Below are 17,211 nucleotides of genomic sequence, written 5' to 3'. Positions count from 1 at the left end.
ACTGTAAAAGAAAACTACCACAATATCTAAATATAACCACTACTATGTAAACACTTAGTTATGAAGACTGTATAAAAATACAAAGCCATTCATTTATTAAACATAATGAATGTTAAATTCACAATTCACTGAGCCAACTATGACATTACCTGGTGGTCTTCGTGTTTTAATAAACTAGACAGTGATTCCACACAGATCTCTAATGAAGAATCCTGAGGTTCCATTTTGCCACACAGTCTGGATACTACAGCCATAGCAGAATGTAAAGTATCTTTATGAACAAGGTGTCCGCTGTCACGAATAAATGTCAGGACACAATTCAACCCTCCAGCTTCAAAAACAGCTCCTGACTCACGGGTACAGATTAATTCTAACACCTACAATGAAACAAAATTTAATCACAGTACATAAAAATGCAGTTATCTGTGTAAATACATCTACAGAACTTAAGTAGGCAAAACCACAAAAAACCTTTTCTTCAAAACCTCTGGTACACTAGCAGTTTTCTTTTAAGATACAGGATCACATGAAAGAAAATCTCCCTAACAGTATGTTTGTTTTTAACAGATATTTCATAAGAAAGGACAGAGAATTAAGCTTTGCATAACACACAACTGAGAGCTCTGAAACTTCCACAAATTCTTTTACCTCAGTGACACTCTTTCAAGAAGCCTGGAATAGCATAAATAAGAAATGTATGTGTAAAGTCTCAGGCAGTAGTAATCAAGGACTAAAACTATGTGCATATACACACAAGTCATGCTAAATCAAAAAGATTTTGAGGGTCTTGTAAATTCTTCTGAAAACTTCACAAGGTTACACTGGAGCTGCTCATGCTCTGGAGTCATGCTCATACACTGGAGTCTCATGCTATGGAGGACACAGCAAGCTTTTGCTGTGTGGTTGTTTGTTTTTTTTTTAAAACAGTAGGTAAATTTTCTGCATTTTTCCATTTCTTGTGCAAAATTAACCCTCAGCACGCTAATCATTTTAGACAAACAGGAAAACTTTATTCTAGTATTTCTGGGTTCTTTTTGTGTAGATACAGACAGATAGGTAGGTAGATAGATAGATACGTAGACAGACAGACAGATATACACACTTTTTTTAAAACACTGAAAAGCACCAGACTGACAATAAAGCTAGGAAGCACAGCTGGCATGTAAACTTTAATGCTCTGTGCATGTCTTCGTTTTTTTTCTTTTTGATCACATATGGGATTTGAATACAAGCAAACTCTCCTGAAATAGCAAATTTTCCAGATCATTCTTAAAAAAAAAAACAAAAACAACGTGATTCTACAGCAAACATACCTTCACACACTGCTCAGCCAAATCTCTGCTGGTTCTGTTGTTAAGCTCAACAACTACTAGACGATTACAAAGTGCCTTGATAGCTCCATCAACTCCAACAATCCTACGGGTGCATTCTGCTGATACATCCAGATAATATGTTATAGCTCGAGCTGTTACTTCTAATACATTGTCTGGTGCACTTTCATCAAGAAAAATTTTGCACAGTGCTGGTAAAAAAGTTCGAGGAGGACATCTGAAGGAAAAAAAAAGAGTAATTAGTACACTATGCAAGTTCCTCTACATTAAGAAATTTCATACATCTTCATATTAATTTATTGACCCTTTTCACGCTATTGTGATAAGCTAGATTAGTTTATAGCTGGTCCAAAGAATTTAATTAAAATGCAGGTATCTCACAGACATCCCAAAATTCCAATCAGCAACCTAAAAAGATGCCGCAATAGAGGGGAAAACCCAGAAGAATAAAAACACTGTTGAATTTTTGTATTCGTTAGGAAAAACATATCATCTTAGAATGTCATTTTAGGAATTTAATCACCCTTCACCAATCAGAACTTATTTTCTCAACAGAGCTTCAGGGTTCATAATGACAGACAGCTGCTTAATCATGAAATATTACATTCAATAATAAGGACTAAAGTTCCCAGGTATGCTATTTAATTCAATACCCTGAGTGGCCCAGCCCTTTTTCATGTTCTAAACATTCCCACTTCCTTTCTTATCCTTTCTCATCTTCTCTCTCTTCTCCCAAAACCCTCACTAGAGGTATACTTTAAGACAAACTTGTCATGGTTTTATGATTTTTGGTACTGGTATTCCACACCATAACATCATGTAGTGCATTTAGAGTTAAAGAGTTAATGCTCCAGCTCCATGGATCATCGATAGTTCCAGGTATACCTGTCTCAGAAGAGAAGAAGAACTCCATTCCCCAGAGGACTTTGCGATGCTTTGCGTTCTTACGTGTTTACGCTCAGAGGGAAAGATAAAAACTGTCCGCGGTCGCGGGACACTCTCTTTCCTTTGGGATCAACTCAGCAGTGGGTGCTCGCTGCCGTCCGCCTTCAGCGTTAGCGTAAGGCCTTCGGTTTATCGGACACTCTCTCTTGCTCATTCTATTTATTAGCTTCAATTCCAATTATATTGTATTATATTGTGTTATTTTGCTTTCCGATATCTCGTTTAGTAAATTAGCTTTCCTCCTCAGATCGTTGCCGCTGTTTTGTTTCTAGGCCCATCTCCCTTTTCCCTTTCCCCCTTCCCTGGGGCGTGGGTCCCCCGCACCAATCGTCACGGAACCGGGCCGAACCTGCCCGTAAACCGTTGACAAAACTATTCTCCAACATCATATAACCACTCAGCAATAAATGACCTAATATAATGACTGTTCAACTACAGTAATAAAATACTTCTACGGTGGTGACAGGGAATCAGCCAAAGGGACCAGACGCTGTGATACTAGCCAAAATATATGGATACCTCATTCCAAGACGTAAGACAAGAACAAATACTTCAACTTTTTGTTAAACTAATATACTGATCTGGAAAAGGAGCCCTAAAACTTGTCAAAATCCAGAGGGAGCAAAAATGACAGCATATATTTGCTCAGGAAAACAGGTAAAGTACTCACTGACTAATCACTCTGTACATCAATCCAGAGGTCACTCAGTACTCCACCTGGTACGTACAGGGAGTGATTCACACACAAGAGCACCAAACCCTGGGACAGCAATATGCTAATAATTTCCTTGAAGATCTAACTATACTATATGAAGTGATTAAATAACACTGTGTGACAATCCAAAGCCCAGAGATCCTCAGTTACGTGAATAAGTGAAGCCTTGATAAATATAAACTTCACATTTAATACTTAGAACAACAGGGTTTATGTGTAGGATAGGTTAACACAAGGTATCACAGAATGGTTTGGGTTGGAAAGGATCTCAATTCATTTTCAATCCCCTGCTGTGGGCAGGCTTGCAACCCCACCAGATGAGGCTGCTCAGGGCTCCCCTCTAACCTGGCCTTGTGTGCTCCCAGGAATGGGGCATCCACACCTTCTCCAGGTAGCTTGTTCCAGTGCCTCACCACCCAATAACTAACCTAAATCTCCCCTCTTTTACTTTAAAACCATTCCTGCTTGTCCTATCACACTCTGCCCATGTAACGTCTAAAGATTCATGATACAACAGTTTATATAAAGACACCACACAAACACTAACTTGGATTTTCTGAAAGCAGAAATTGAGAAGTTTGAAAGAACTTCCACTTCTGTCCTTAAAACAGTTGTTCAAGAGAACTCAGATGATACAGCATAAACATCAAGTTTTTAAGTGCCTTGTTTATGCTGAAGTTTTTGCCAGTACATGAACAGCAGCAATGTTTTTGTTGTAAAATCACAGCTTACTGACAGCAAAAAACAACTCTGCTTCTCATTTTTGTTGCTGTTGTTGGTTTAATTACTTTTTGCCAAAACATCTACGTAGGTAGTGACAAGCAACTAACACTCTCTTCCTGCTGTTAAAGCATCTGTCTTCTGATCTACAGGAATGCTTTCCAGCCTTCCAATAAAGGTACTACATTGCATCATAGGGTTTCAGGAGGAAATGGTCATACCTGTGGAAATTACTTGATTCTGGAAAGAAAAAAAATTTACTGACTTAAGATAAAAACTGAGGACTACAGTAATGCATATTAAATTCCTGTAAGAGCAGCAATCACGCGAAGAACTTCATGCTCCAAAAAATTTATCCCTTCTGAAAATAGCAACTGATCTAATTTTAACAAGAGCTTTCACGGAAAATTCCTGCAAACTACTTCAGCCTCTCAATTCTGTGTACTTGGTGTTTCTTTTCACAGTTCCATTCTCATGCAATCCTCTGGACCAAATGTAAACTAATCAAATCATCTAATTTATGTGCAGAGAAAACTGTTCTAAAAAAGCTGAAAACCAGGACTGTTCACGAAGTATCAGTCATAAGAGATGTGTATTAAGAGAGAAAAAGCTTTATTACAGCTCGTATGAACTTTAAGTAGAAGTACAAATTTCATTTTATTCAGATGTTGTTACTGGGAACAGCAAAAATGAAACCAGATGTTTTAAGACCCAAAGACAACAAATGCACATTTCTTCTCACTTCTTTAGCATAGGAAATGTAGAGTGGTATCATCATCTCCCCCCCCACATTTCCCTCAACTCAATCTGGTTCAAGTTCTACACAGTAAAGTAACTCTAATGTAAAGATATTAACCCTGAAATCACACCAGGAAATACAATGCATACAGAAGTCTGAAGTATTTATGAAATGGGCCAAACAGACAGAATGCCAGGCTTCCTCAGCCATGGGACTGATACCTTGTGCTTGATAAAACTTTGTAATTTCATTACTGTTTTATAAATACTGCCTTGAGAATCTGGGAACTACTATTTTTCTTTTTTCTTTTCTTTCTTTCTTTCTTTTTTTTTTTTTTTTTTTAAGGCAGTCATACCTGGCAACATATCAAACAGTTTTTCAAGCCCAAAAGGTGACAGCAATACTGGCAATGACTATCAAAATAAAGTGAAGTCGCCATCTGCATTCTCAGATACAAGAGACAAAGATTTGACCAATGCAGTCCACAATACCTGAGATAGTTTTCCTATATAGGATCTCTACAATATCTGTTCACTGCTCTTTAACATCATTCCATACTAATACACTGATACACTTTGTTCTGCACAGCTCAGGTCTTCAAGATTTATAACGTGGAATGCTACAGGTGGGAAAAAAGAAGCTAAGTGTACAAGGTTCTTCATAACTCTCCATGACAGTTATATGTGAGTAATCTCTAGATCTGTCTGTGACAGGGGGACAGCAGGCCCAGAGGCCTGAAAAAAAAAAAGAAGGGGGAACAGGGCTGGGGGGAGGGAGGGAGGGAGGGAGGGTTGTCAGCAGTTTACAGGCCAGTATGGCCTGGTTCTGTGATTAATGGGGGAGGGGAACCCACACCCCAGGAAAGGGGGGAAAAAAAGGGAAAGGGTAGGGAGGTAGGAGATGAGCCTAAAAAGAAAACAGCCACGACAATCTGAGGAGGAAAGTTAATTTACTAAATAAGATATCAGAATGCAAAATAACCAATACAGTATAATTGGAATTGAGGTTAATAAATCAAATGAGAGAGAGAACGTCCAAAACTGAAGGCCTCACTCTAAAGCTAAAGGCAAGATAGCTAGGGAGCACATACTGCCAAGATTAGCAGCAAAGATAGATAGATAGACAGTCTCAAGACTTGCTAGCAGTTTTATCTTTCCCTCTGAACTGAAAACAGGAACACAAAGTCCTCTAGGTTATGTAGTTCTACTCTTCTGAGAACCAGGTAACCAAAAATTCAGCAGCCCTCAGAACTGGAGCATTAACACTTTCACTCCCAGTGCTCTATGTGATATTATGATGTCAAATAGTGATAAAAATCATACAACCATGACAAACAGCTTCTCTAGTCACCTACTGATAATAATTATAATTTATCAGGTTATATTATCAGGTTATATTTGGATGCATTTCTGAAATACATCTTCAAAAAGCTTTATCTGAACCACTTGAAGCAGTCTTTCACTCTTTAAGACAAAAAGCATATTAGAATGTAAACTATTTCCTTTAATTTAAACAATAGTTTGATTGTAGATTATGACTAATAATGTGTTTCTGTGCTAAACTAAACAAGAAGCTCAGACTAGTTTGTTCCAAGGACAAATGTCATTGACAGACTTTCACTGACATCATATAAGCAAGCCAGCAGGAATGCAACCGCATGCTCTGTACATTTTAAGTGTTTCCTTCTTCCTCCTGAACTTACTACAGCCTTGTGACCATTAGACACATTATATTAAGACTGAGCCTTGCTCACAGCTGTCTCAGAGCTCTTTTCCTTACTGCATCCATCCATAAAAGTTCCTAACAATCTGCTCAGCACCTTCTCCTAATTTATTGCCTGTGATATGCAAGTCATTAATGTTTGCCATATTATAGCACATGAAGGCTCTCATCACAGATCAGTATTTAACTGCATTAAGCACAGAACAAAGTAAACAGACTCCATCAGTCCTTGAAAACCTAAAATCTAAATGAACAACACGACAGGTACAGATGAAAATGCACTCATCATCCCACATTACTCAATCTTTTTTTTTTTACTCAAACATTTTTAAAGCACAATACTACCCACGTAACATCATCATCAGCATCCTCCACTTTTAAGGGGAAGGCTCTGTGGAAGGTTTTTTGTATTTCAGTTTCTCTAAGAGAAATCAGAAGAATGAACTGCATGGCTCTCATTAGGCCCACAATTGCTACCTAAATTGCCACTCAGCACTAGCATGCCAAATGACGAGGTAAGGAAGATGTCCTGCTTTCCTTTACTCAGAGCAATAATATGCAGAACAAGAGGAGGATATACAACTTACTTGCCAAGTACTACTAGTCTTACTGAAGGCTGCAAAAGAACTCAGCCTGCTTTGAACTTGGTTCTGTAATAAATACACATTTACCACCAAGGTATTTTGCCTAAGCTTGGAAGATTATGGAGAATCAAGAGAAGCAAGCAGCTCAATACAGTGAGAATAAATTTGTTACTTGGCTAGACGAACCAGGTCACTACTACAGAGCTTTAAACAGACTTACTATCTTCTAAAACATTTTCATATATGAAGGGGGTGGGGGGACGAATAAAAAAAATGCAAACTTCAATGTTCTGTAGTAAAAATAGTGGGGCAAACATACAGGTATTTTGCTGGACCAAGAATGGTGACTCACACTGGGCTCACACACTTCCCATACTGAGAGTTCAGATTCTTTTTTGCCTGCTGAGGTCCACTCAGGCCTTAGCAGTCCTTTAAGTTCCACTTATCCAGGGAAGTTTGAGCTACCATCGACACAAAAGCTAAGTGTCGTTAGTCCAAAACAGCAAAACAGGGAACACATCCCCAGTTGCTTAAGCTAAAATAACCTCAACTAAATTAATAAAATAATTACAGCATAACATTATACAGTTGTCACATTCTGAACAACTTCAGTCATTATGCTGTCAGCATGGTGTGGATAAGTGTTACAAACTGAAGTACTCTGGTGAGCTTTATACTGATCACCCTCTAATCCCAAAATCTGCATTAAGCTATTACGTGGGTTTCTAATGGTTGCAACTATGAGAATCTGCCCTACATGCCTAAGGGGTGATAATGTGCCTGTATGAGTGGTGGAAGTGAGACTGGAAGGAAGAAAAGAGAGCACCAGCAAGCTGGGAAATAAATGGGATGCAGCCTTGTCACATCCATACCACAGACAAACAAGGAGTGCCCGTTCAGTCTGCAGTTCTTTGAATTTCTGGTTACTGGCACTTGACCCCAAAAACAAAGGGAAAGTATTGCCCTACCAAGTGGATGGCCTCCACAAATCAAAATGTCCTAATGAGTTCCAAGAGCAGACTCTGAGTCTTCCCTCAATCAGATTACGACTGAAGTGTCAGCAGAGGCAGCACAACAAAGAGAAAGCCACTGCCCATTTGGAAGCAATTCTAGCAACCAGGTTCTGAGAAGAGAATGTTCTAAGGATCAGCATTATAGGGTTTTTGTTTGTTTGATGCAGAATCAGGTAAGTAAATACACTTAACGCCAGCAGGAACCAAACAAGGCATCAGACAAGCCATGTATGTTAAGCTTTAAGTCCAAGATAAACCCTTACTTCCTTAATGATCCTGGCTTCCTTAGGCAGGCTAGTATAGAAGAAAGAGACCTAATATGGTCTTAAATATTTGCTACAGAAGATTAGGTCTATATACATAGACACTGGTGCTGTTCCACCTAAGATTATGCTCAGAACAGAAGTGTCCTTTGACAGGCAGCAAAACAAGGCACTCAGGAGTATCTGTATCACAGTGGCCAGATGTTGGATTCATCTCTAGAAAGCACTGGAAAAGTAATAAGACTGTTGAATGCTCAGCAGCAGAGAAGTTGAGGGCATAATTATTGCACTAAATGGACCGACAGGACAGGACAGCAATTGTCACAACTGTAACTACAGGTTTCAACTGATGATGCTTTGCATACCTAAGAGAAAAGAACACCAACCTTTCAGGCCTCAACTTCTAGAGAGGGAGAAAAAAGCAAGCACGTCATTTCTAATCTTAAAATATCCCAGTATCAAAACCGATTTCACCATGCTGCTTTTATATAGGTTGTATATTAACTAAAAGAATTAACATACAGCAGAAAAAAAGAGATCACTACAGCAAATAAATAAACTGCTGCTGCATCTTCCAAGTTGAAAAAAGTAACTGTTCAGAACGCCTATCTGCACAGGAAAATAGAAAAAAAATACCTTTTCTAACAGTTTTTATTCTTTCAAACTAGAAAATAACACCTAACATAAGTTAATAGGTAACTTAGGTTCAGAACTAAATATTTTCAAAATATCACAATCATATTGGCAACATGTCAAGAAAGGCTACAGAAATGTATGGCACTGTATCAGCACAACTCCATATGCCAACGCTTACACCTCCGTCTCTCCCTTGTCCATGAAGACAAGAATCCATAAGAATGCACAATTCCCACACAGCCACAGCAGGACGCTCCTGCTGGTGCTAAGCCCTTATGCACAAATGAAGTGACTCAGCTCTTCTGCAGCTTGCCAGTTATAAAGATACACAGGAAGTAAAAGCAGTCACTGGAAACTCATTTCTGTAACTCCTTTTCATATTTTAAGCATACCCAAGAGCTTTGCCTAAAACAGCAACAACACTGGTAGCTTAAACAAAAAGCCAAGCCACTTCACCCCCCCAACCCAACAGTTAACACTGCTGCTTCCAGCATTACTGTGTGTTTCCCACTTCGAGAGAATTGTTGTATTCAGCTGACACAGGGTCCTTGCCACCTGACCAAGCCTTTGGCTTCAGACTCCTGGTCCCAGACATGTGACTTGTGGCAGAAAATCAAGCTCAGCTGCCTGCCAGCACTTCTGCTCAGTCCAATCTGCATGTCTTCAGGGCTACTCAGAGGCACACGATCATTTAAACAAAGTACATCTATAATACACAGAAATGCCTTTTTCCCTGATCTTAGTCTAGGTAATACACATATCCCAGAAAGCAACTCTGAAGAGAAATAACTAAGATGGTGCTTTACCTACAATGTTTTGTAAACATCTGACAAAATTCTGGATAACTGGTAACAGTAAAAGAAGTGTACTACTGTAAACAGCATGGATGAAGCCAAGGTTGAAAAATATTTTCAAGATTGAAGGGAGCACAAAGGCCAGCCCTTCTGAAAGCGCCAACTCCATGATGTGATTCTGACAAACAAGATGTTCAATTCAGGAGGATCTGAGAGAAATACAGGGATGTATGACATTACAAAGGATGTCTATTTAGCCGACCTGACATTCCTGTCTGGCATTTGTTAGCATGAAGGCTCTCAAAATGATGAGACAAGGCTAGTTAATCTTCATAGCACCCGTGACAACAAGACCATAATTCCCACTTTACAAAGAGCAACTAGAAAGAGGTTAGTGTGTTAAAACTCTTTACCACTGCAAAAATAGACAGGAAAAATTCAAACCAAGCAGCAACAACAACAAAAAAAATAGCCTTAATAGTCAGAAATAGCTCAAAACTTCATTCTGTAACGTGACGGCTCCCTGAAAAATGCAGCACATACCCCTACCAGAAAGGAAATCTGTGGAGTGCTGAAGATCCTGCTACATTCAAGTCCACCCGCAGAGTGAGTAATTGCAGAAGTGGCATTCCACTGCTGCCACATCCTCTGTCTTCGTTAGAAGGCAACAAGTTAATGGGAATCACATGATCGTTGCCACTGTAAAGCTTACAAAATTTTCTTTATTGAGCGAGATAGCTGCACCAGCCCAAGCCAATAATTAACCAAGACTCTGTTTTACAACAAAAGATGGTAGCCTATGGTTGACAGCAATACTTAACCCCATTTACTTACAGTTGGACTCCCAAAAAAAAAAAAGAAAGAACCCATACACAACATATAGGAGTGACATAATTTAAAACAACCAACCAAAAACACTTGGCAAACCTGTAAGGAAGATGCATAATGAATTACTTTTTGTGCTTCATATGGGTAGAGCTACCCTCTCAGCCCGTTAGCTAGATTGGGAGAGGGCACTTTACCATGGTTCTACATTACAAAGATGCTTTTAAAGCCAAAATAAACTTTAAGAACGGGTCTAAAAAATAGCACTTCAAATTCCTATCCCTATCTCTACAAGAAAAACTGCTTTTTTGTCTGTATATAATTTTGGCTTACTGGGGTTTTACAGTTGTTGAGTAAACAAAAACAGCACACAAAGAATACTGAGCTGCTCTCCCATTTTGGAATATTCTCTTGACTATGCAACGCCGATCTAATTTTTTTGTTGTTACAAGTTAAGCAAACTAAAGCAAACCCACGACAAAGAAGCCTGTACTTGAAAGCCAGAAGGCTGATGCAAAGCCAAACTTTTCCACAGTCTCACTAGGTCATACCAAAAGAGGATTTTTTTCACTAGAATTTTATCTTAAACTACCATTTCCACCACATGTTAATGTGTAATAACATCTTCTCTCTAGTGAATACATACATCACGAAAGAACAAAGTGTAATGTAACAAATTAAATCTAACATATTTCACCTTAAGAAAAAGCAAACCAAAAACCTGAAAGGCTTTTTGCTTTACATATTAGAACACTGAATTTTAATCCTTTCTGTCATTTTTGTTTGTATTTGTAAAATAAGTTATTAACTCCTGACACCTCATTGTTGACCAACTCAGAGGTGGCTCAGGGGAGCACCAAAATGGAAGATGTATCTTCTCCTTCCAAGCCCAACGCTCCTTGGCACAGCTGCACAACTGCAATAATTGGACTATTTCATCTGTTCACAGAGGAGGAAAAGTTTTACACAGGTTTTACTGATAGTTATACTACTGCTCTGTTCTACAAGTTTTTTTAGAATTTAAGAAAATAATTAAATAACATCTTCCTTGCTCTTCCTTCATCTTACTTACTCTTGCAGATAAATAAAACAAAACCCGCATCCGAGGAGTTCCCATTTTACTTCACAAAACAGAGTGAAACAAAAGTAGAAAATATGCCACATGTATTTGGAGAAGGACTACATTTATAACGAGGGATTGGAACTAACAGTCTCTACAGGTCATACAAATTATCAAATCAAACACCAAAATACTATTTTCAGTAATATTCATAGAAAACATGTATTTGTGACTCCCGTTAAAATTGATTTAACAGAATGCTGTTTAAGTACCATCTGGAACTAAGACTTAATCGCACTGAGCTTTCCTGTTTTTCCTCACATTTGATGACTCTGCAAAACCTCTTCTATTCGCTCACTGCAGTTTCCACAGCTCACACTACCAGCTGCTGCTGCTGTGGACATGTTAGCCACACTCCATGCTAAGTGACTAATAGGGGCTGTGAGTCACAATCACCAGAAGATGAATATGCCACTGATTGATTTTAATGCTAACACATGAGAAATGCTAAAAGCAATTTAATTTGACGTAATTTGTAAATCCAGGGAAAAGTAAAGAAACATCAATTATTTGGTACTATTATCCGACACAGATGCACACTCCACATGTTATGATAGTGCTAGAATATCACACAAAATATAGCACAGCACCATTATGACTACTTCCATTTTTGTGATTTGGGCATTATGATTAGATTCAATATCTATCATTTCTGTACACAAATTAATAATTTTAGAATACAAAATTTCATTGAGAACGTTTCCAAAACAAATACGTCTCTGCAAAATTGCAGGATAATGTTCTGAACACCTCTCTTTTTTTCTTTAAATTTTATTTTATTTATTTTAGTTTATGATCATTCTTGCTAAGTCAGACTGTATCTAATGGCACATAAAAGACTGCTGAAATTTGTCTGGAAACAATGCTGTGCTTTCAAGGAAAAGGCACAGCACTCATGTCAATATTTTCATGTGTCTGCTTCACTATGTCAGTCCTCACCGTACGCAGTTTTTAATCATCAGATGTACTTCAGCAGAAGTATGAACTTTTTATTCTGTAAGTGTATAAAAGCAAATCATTTTTTGTGTAAAGTGGACTGGTACTAAAGAACTTTAGTCACTCTCACTGATGCCTGAAATGACTTTGACTTTATTCTCCATTAAATTAACCATTTCTAAATTCCACCTTTTGATTGTTGAATTCAACAGAAGAAAGATTTCTTTAAAAGTTTGTTAGTCAACGTCATTAATAGCAATAAAATATTTTAAAATCTTAAAATAAACTGCACAGCCTACAAAAGTTTGGGAATGCTCTCCTGGCTTAACAGAACAGAAAACACTAATGCCTACAGAGATTGTTGTTCTTATTACCAGAAAAATGTATCAACATTCTAACTCATGGATACACTGAAGCCATTTTGAAGGCTAGTTACTGAAAAATGTGTTTGATAACAGTGTTGTCAGCGCCGTTTACTTCTTTAAAAGCATCACTGAGGAACAACTTGAAAATATTATCAAGGATTATTTTAATTACACTTTCCTAGGATAGGACAACGTTGGCTTCTTGAACTCACTTGGAAAAGATTTTAAAACTACTTCTCAATTTCTTACAAGGAGCCTCAAAATGAACTCACCTTGAAATGTAAGCTGTGATACAGTCTAATGAAAAGTGTATATTTCTCTCTACTTCTCCCATACTTGCAGTTACAAGTTCCACCTTTAGTGGTTATCAGCCAACCCTATACTATGCTTTTATGCTCTGTAAGAGCAGAGAACAATCCAGCTTCCTTGGCACACATAACAAGCACCAGCGAGTGATGATAAATGGGAGCAGCAGCTCTGCCTTTGAAAGGTGATGAACTACTGGCCCACCAAACACCACGGAACCACCACACGCTCAGTATACCAACAGTGCCAATTAGAACTAGCAGTTGAAACTTTGCTGTAAAAATCACACAAACTGGCAGGAAACCTTGATAACATCTTCCCAACTCACATCTTATTCTCTTCAGTTTTCTGTTTGAGAGAAGCTTACAACAGTAAAAAAAAAAAAAAAAAAATTACAAAAAAAAAAAAAAATCAACCAAACAGAAGACCAGTAAAATTAAATTATATTAAAATTCAACATTTAAAATATCTTTTAGCATTTTTTTCTTTCATACATCTGAAATTTAAAACCACAGCACTCAGAACTACTGAATTCATTTATTTTGAGATTAAAGTCTGCTCCAGAACAGAGATACAAAATCCACAACTGCTTTACATTTTAAAAGCTGACACTTTGTTCCTGATTTTCAAATACACAGAAGATAACTGTTCAAATGCTTATTCCCATACTTCTATTTCTGTTCAAGACTAAATACACTGAAGTAGAAAGTTTACTTGAAACTGACAAAATTTCATTCTGAATTATCAAATTCTTTCTATAGAGGTAAATTAATAAGTCACTAAATTACCTGAAAACATGGCACTGTCCACAGGGACAGGTACAAAGTCCAGTGCATCATCCCACTGCCCCTTTCAATTCCAAAATTTCACTCATGAGGCCTCTGAGGCCAAGCTCAGCCAGTTTCAAGTTCTAAAGCAGCACAGGAGACTTGGTTCAGTGTTCCACAACTATTAGAAATGGTAGTTTTATGTACTATGCATGAATTTTACACTTCTTGAAATAAAAGCAGTTATAGAAGATGAATGGCTTTTCCTAGCAGTCTGAAAGCTGTTCTCTTCTTCATCTCTACAATAGTTAACACTCCTAATTGCTCTAGACCTACACACCTACGAAGCAAGTAGAAGCAAAGTGAGACCAAGGACAAAAAGGCAGAAAGGAGTGGAGAAGAAAGATATTCAAAATATGAAGTAGGGAAGAAAAAAAACAAAAACTAGCCAATGCACATCAGAAAGGCACATCAGATTATGAAGCGGATAGTGGAAGATGATGAAAAGAATTCCAAAACAAACAAAAACAACAACAACAAAACTAATCCAAACAAAGAAACAACACAGCTAATTAACTGCTAATAAATGCTAAAAACTCGAATTATTTTTACTATCTCCTTTCCATACTACTCACAGGAAGTAGTGTAACAAAGCCACAGCAACACTTGAGTAACAGAAGTGGTTACATCAGCACTTTGTGACAAATACTAAGAGAACAAGGACTTGATACCAGGTGCACAGATGAGACCAAACAGAGCCAGCAAAGACCAACACTCTTCAAAGAAAGGGAAAAATACTTCTGTGAAGAGCAGATAGCATCTGTGATCCTTTTTGGTCTGCAGAGCTCGAAAAAGCTCTTAAAAATGTTGCCAAGAGTATGGATACTTATTTTACTACATACACACACACACACACATATATATATATAAAGTTGATCGTTATCATCGGAGCTCATAAAAAGTATTCCTCTTCTAACAGCACTAGATAAAATTCTTCCACATGGCAACTCTAAATACGTGTATTTAAATTAAACAATCAAATCATGAGTCAGAACAGGCACTGTGAATCATTTACGTGGCACTACATTTGTAGTTAGAAAACAGTACTTTACACATTAGCAGAGACTTCATTTCATAACAGATACTCAGGTTTGGACACTAAGACCATTTTCAAAGCTGAAAGTTTCTCCAGTTAAGAATGTTAAATTTCAACAACGCTGAATGCTACAAATGCTTAAGGTTATATACAGCTATCAAAAGAGGAAAACAGCATACCATAAATGAAAGGCAGAACTACTTACGTTTCAAAACAGCGATCCACGTTGTCTGACATCAGAAGTAGCATGCATAGCTGTTCCAGTGCTATTAGCTGCATATCCCTTTCATCTCCCTGCCCCATCTGCAGCCATTCCAGCAATGTGTCTGGGTCCACATCTGCCATGGCTTACAAAAAAAAAAAAAAAAACCCAAACCAAAAAACAACCAACCAACAAAAAAAAAAGCCGCCTCTGCTTAGATTAAAAAGTACCAAAAATATCCTTTAATTCTTCAAGCCAGATCAAGCTGAGTACAATTAATGCCTCTCTCCAGCAGCCCCGGGCTCCTGCAGCCTTCACCTGGAAAGAAAAACAATTATCTTCACACTACTTTGTATTTGCTGTCCTCTAAAACATATAGCATATTTTCAGGCTGACACGAACACAACTTCCAAATATTTGACCAGCAATCTTTTTTTTTTTCTTTTTCAAGCTTTATGAGTCAACTGTAATATATTTGTTCCACTTTGTTGGAAATAAATCTTTGGATCTAGTTGACATGTAAGACTTAAAACCTTCTCTTATAAATAACTCAACATTTAAGCATTATTTTTCTATTTATATTTTAACTACTTTGTATGTTCTCAGGGCTAATATAAAGACAAACAGTGCTGTCATGCCTATCCCATTCCCTTCAATATCCCTTTTTCATAAGCCACTCAACTTTCTGGAAGATGGTTTCTCTCCACACAAGTGTTACATGGCAGAAAAGACACCAAAAGCCATATCTCAAAGGAAAATACACAGCACAAAAAAATTGAGATGCACAACTAAAGATGAAGAATCTTTGAAAAAGTTTTATGAATCTTTTGTCCTTTAAAATAGAACTGAAACATAATAAAGAGAAGCTTCTTTAAGTCAAAGGAGAAAAAAGGCAATTTCAAGATAACTTCTGTTTTTAAGGGTGTTTTTTTAACTAAAAAAAAAAACACCATGCAAGCCAATATATTTTTAAATGAAATGAATAATTAAAATAATTCATGTACATATAAGGAAAACAACATTATTTATTGGCCCAGTGCCACAGTTGCACATGCAAACTGAAGACAGAAAAAAGGCCCTTAAAAGCACTAGGAAGTATTTCTGACCTGTAAGCAGGCACAACCATATTTTTAAATAAAAACTAGAACAAATGTTACGAAACAACTTCAAACTAAACACAAAAGGAAGGTTTTTGGTATAGCATACTAAAAAAGGAGAAAAAAAGAAAGAAATTAGAAGGATAAGTTCACCAAACTCATGGGAAAGCACAGAAGACTGGACAAGGCCCTCACACATGTGGGAGGCAGGGGAGTGCTGGGAGGAAGAGGCCCGATCTGGACAAAGTCTGCTGACTTGTTTACTTGCTGCTAATAAGTTAATAGTTAAAACGTAACTCCGCCAAGGGCAGATGAGAATTTACAAAAAACAGCCAGATATTCATGTTACATGGAGAAGAGGGCACGGAACTAGCAGCGCTGCCTCACAACAGCTGAGAACCCTAAGATCGACAAAAATAATATGGATAAATATGATTGTTTATTTGTTTAACACAATTTAAAGCGTCCAGATAATTCAAAAACTACTTGCCACTACAAATATTTTGTTTGCTCCAGTCTTGCTAGATTGCAAAGTGTAAAAAGTAATTCACGTTACTACACTCGTTTTCTATGCTTCAAAGGTTGCCTACAATACCGAGTTGCTTACAGACTACATTTCTCGTCCTTGACTAAATAAAATAAGAAATGAGAGTGCGTTGTAGTTATAGCAGTCTCCTTAATGCGATTAAATAATTAACTTCAAATGGGGGCTGGGGGTGTTAAGGCACGGGAGGAGGGAAGGAAGAAAGGCTGAAGGCAGCAGGATCGAGACATTTAGGAGGCAGCGAGAGCGGGCTAAGCGTAGCGCAGCACCTGCCGCCCGTACCTTCAGCCGGGCCAAGAGCAGCCGGCGGCGAAGAGCCGGGCAGTAGCACGCGGGGCAGCGCCGGGGCTCCCGGGAGGGCGGCCCTCACCCACCTCTGGCGGCGGCGGCGGCGGCCCCGGCGCAGCACGAGGGGATTTTCGCGGCCTCCCACCCGCAGCGCAGCGGCCCTCACACCGCCTCCTCGCGGCACCGCGCGCGGCCCGAGGAGC

The 17,211-nt window shown here is 38.2% G+C and overlaps 1 protein-coding gene across 10 annotated transcripts in view; it reads right to left on the bottom strand.

The window, feature by feature from the left end:
- Positions 1-17,211, bottom strand: part of HECTD1 (HECT domain E3 ubiquitin protein ligase 1) — a 56,447-nt gene that overhangs the window by 38,882 nt on the left and 354 nt on the right. For all 10 annotated transcript variants that reach the window (XM_065753560.1, XM_065753508.1, XM_065753583.1 and 7 more), the window contains exons 2-4: positions 15,083-15,397; positions 1,314-1,548; positions 150-377 (exon numbers count right to left, since the gene is read on the bottom strand). In XM_065753560.1, coding sequence (XP_065609632.1) covers positions 150-377; positions 1,314-1,548; positions 15,083-15,222 — 603 coding nt within the window. In that variant the 5' untranslated portion in view covers positions 15,223-15,397. The remainder of the gene's footprint in view (positions 1-149; positions 378-1,313; positions 1,549-15,082; positions 15,398-17,211) is intronic.

This window comes from Cyrtonyx montezumae, unplaced genomic scaffold (assembly GCF_038088225.1).
Source record: "Cyrtonyx montezumae isolate F1298 unplaced genomic scaffold, pur_monq_1.0 scaffold_10, whole genome shotgun sequence".
Classification (NCBI taxonomy): domain Eukaryota; kingdom Metazoa; phylum Chordata; class Aves; order Galliformes; family Odontophoridae; genus Cyrtonyx; species Cyrtonyx montezumae.
This window is presented reverse-complemented; position numbering and strand designations above follow the sequence as displayed.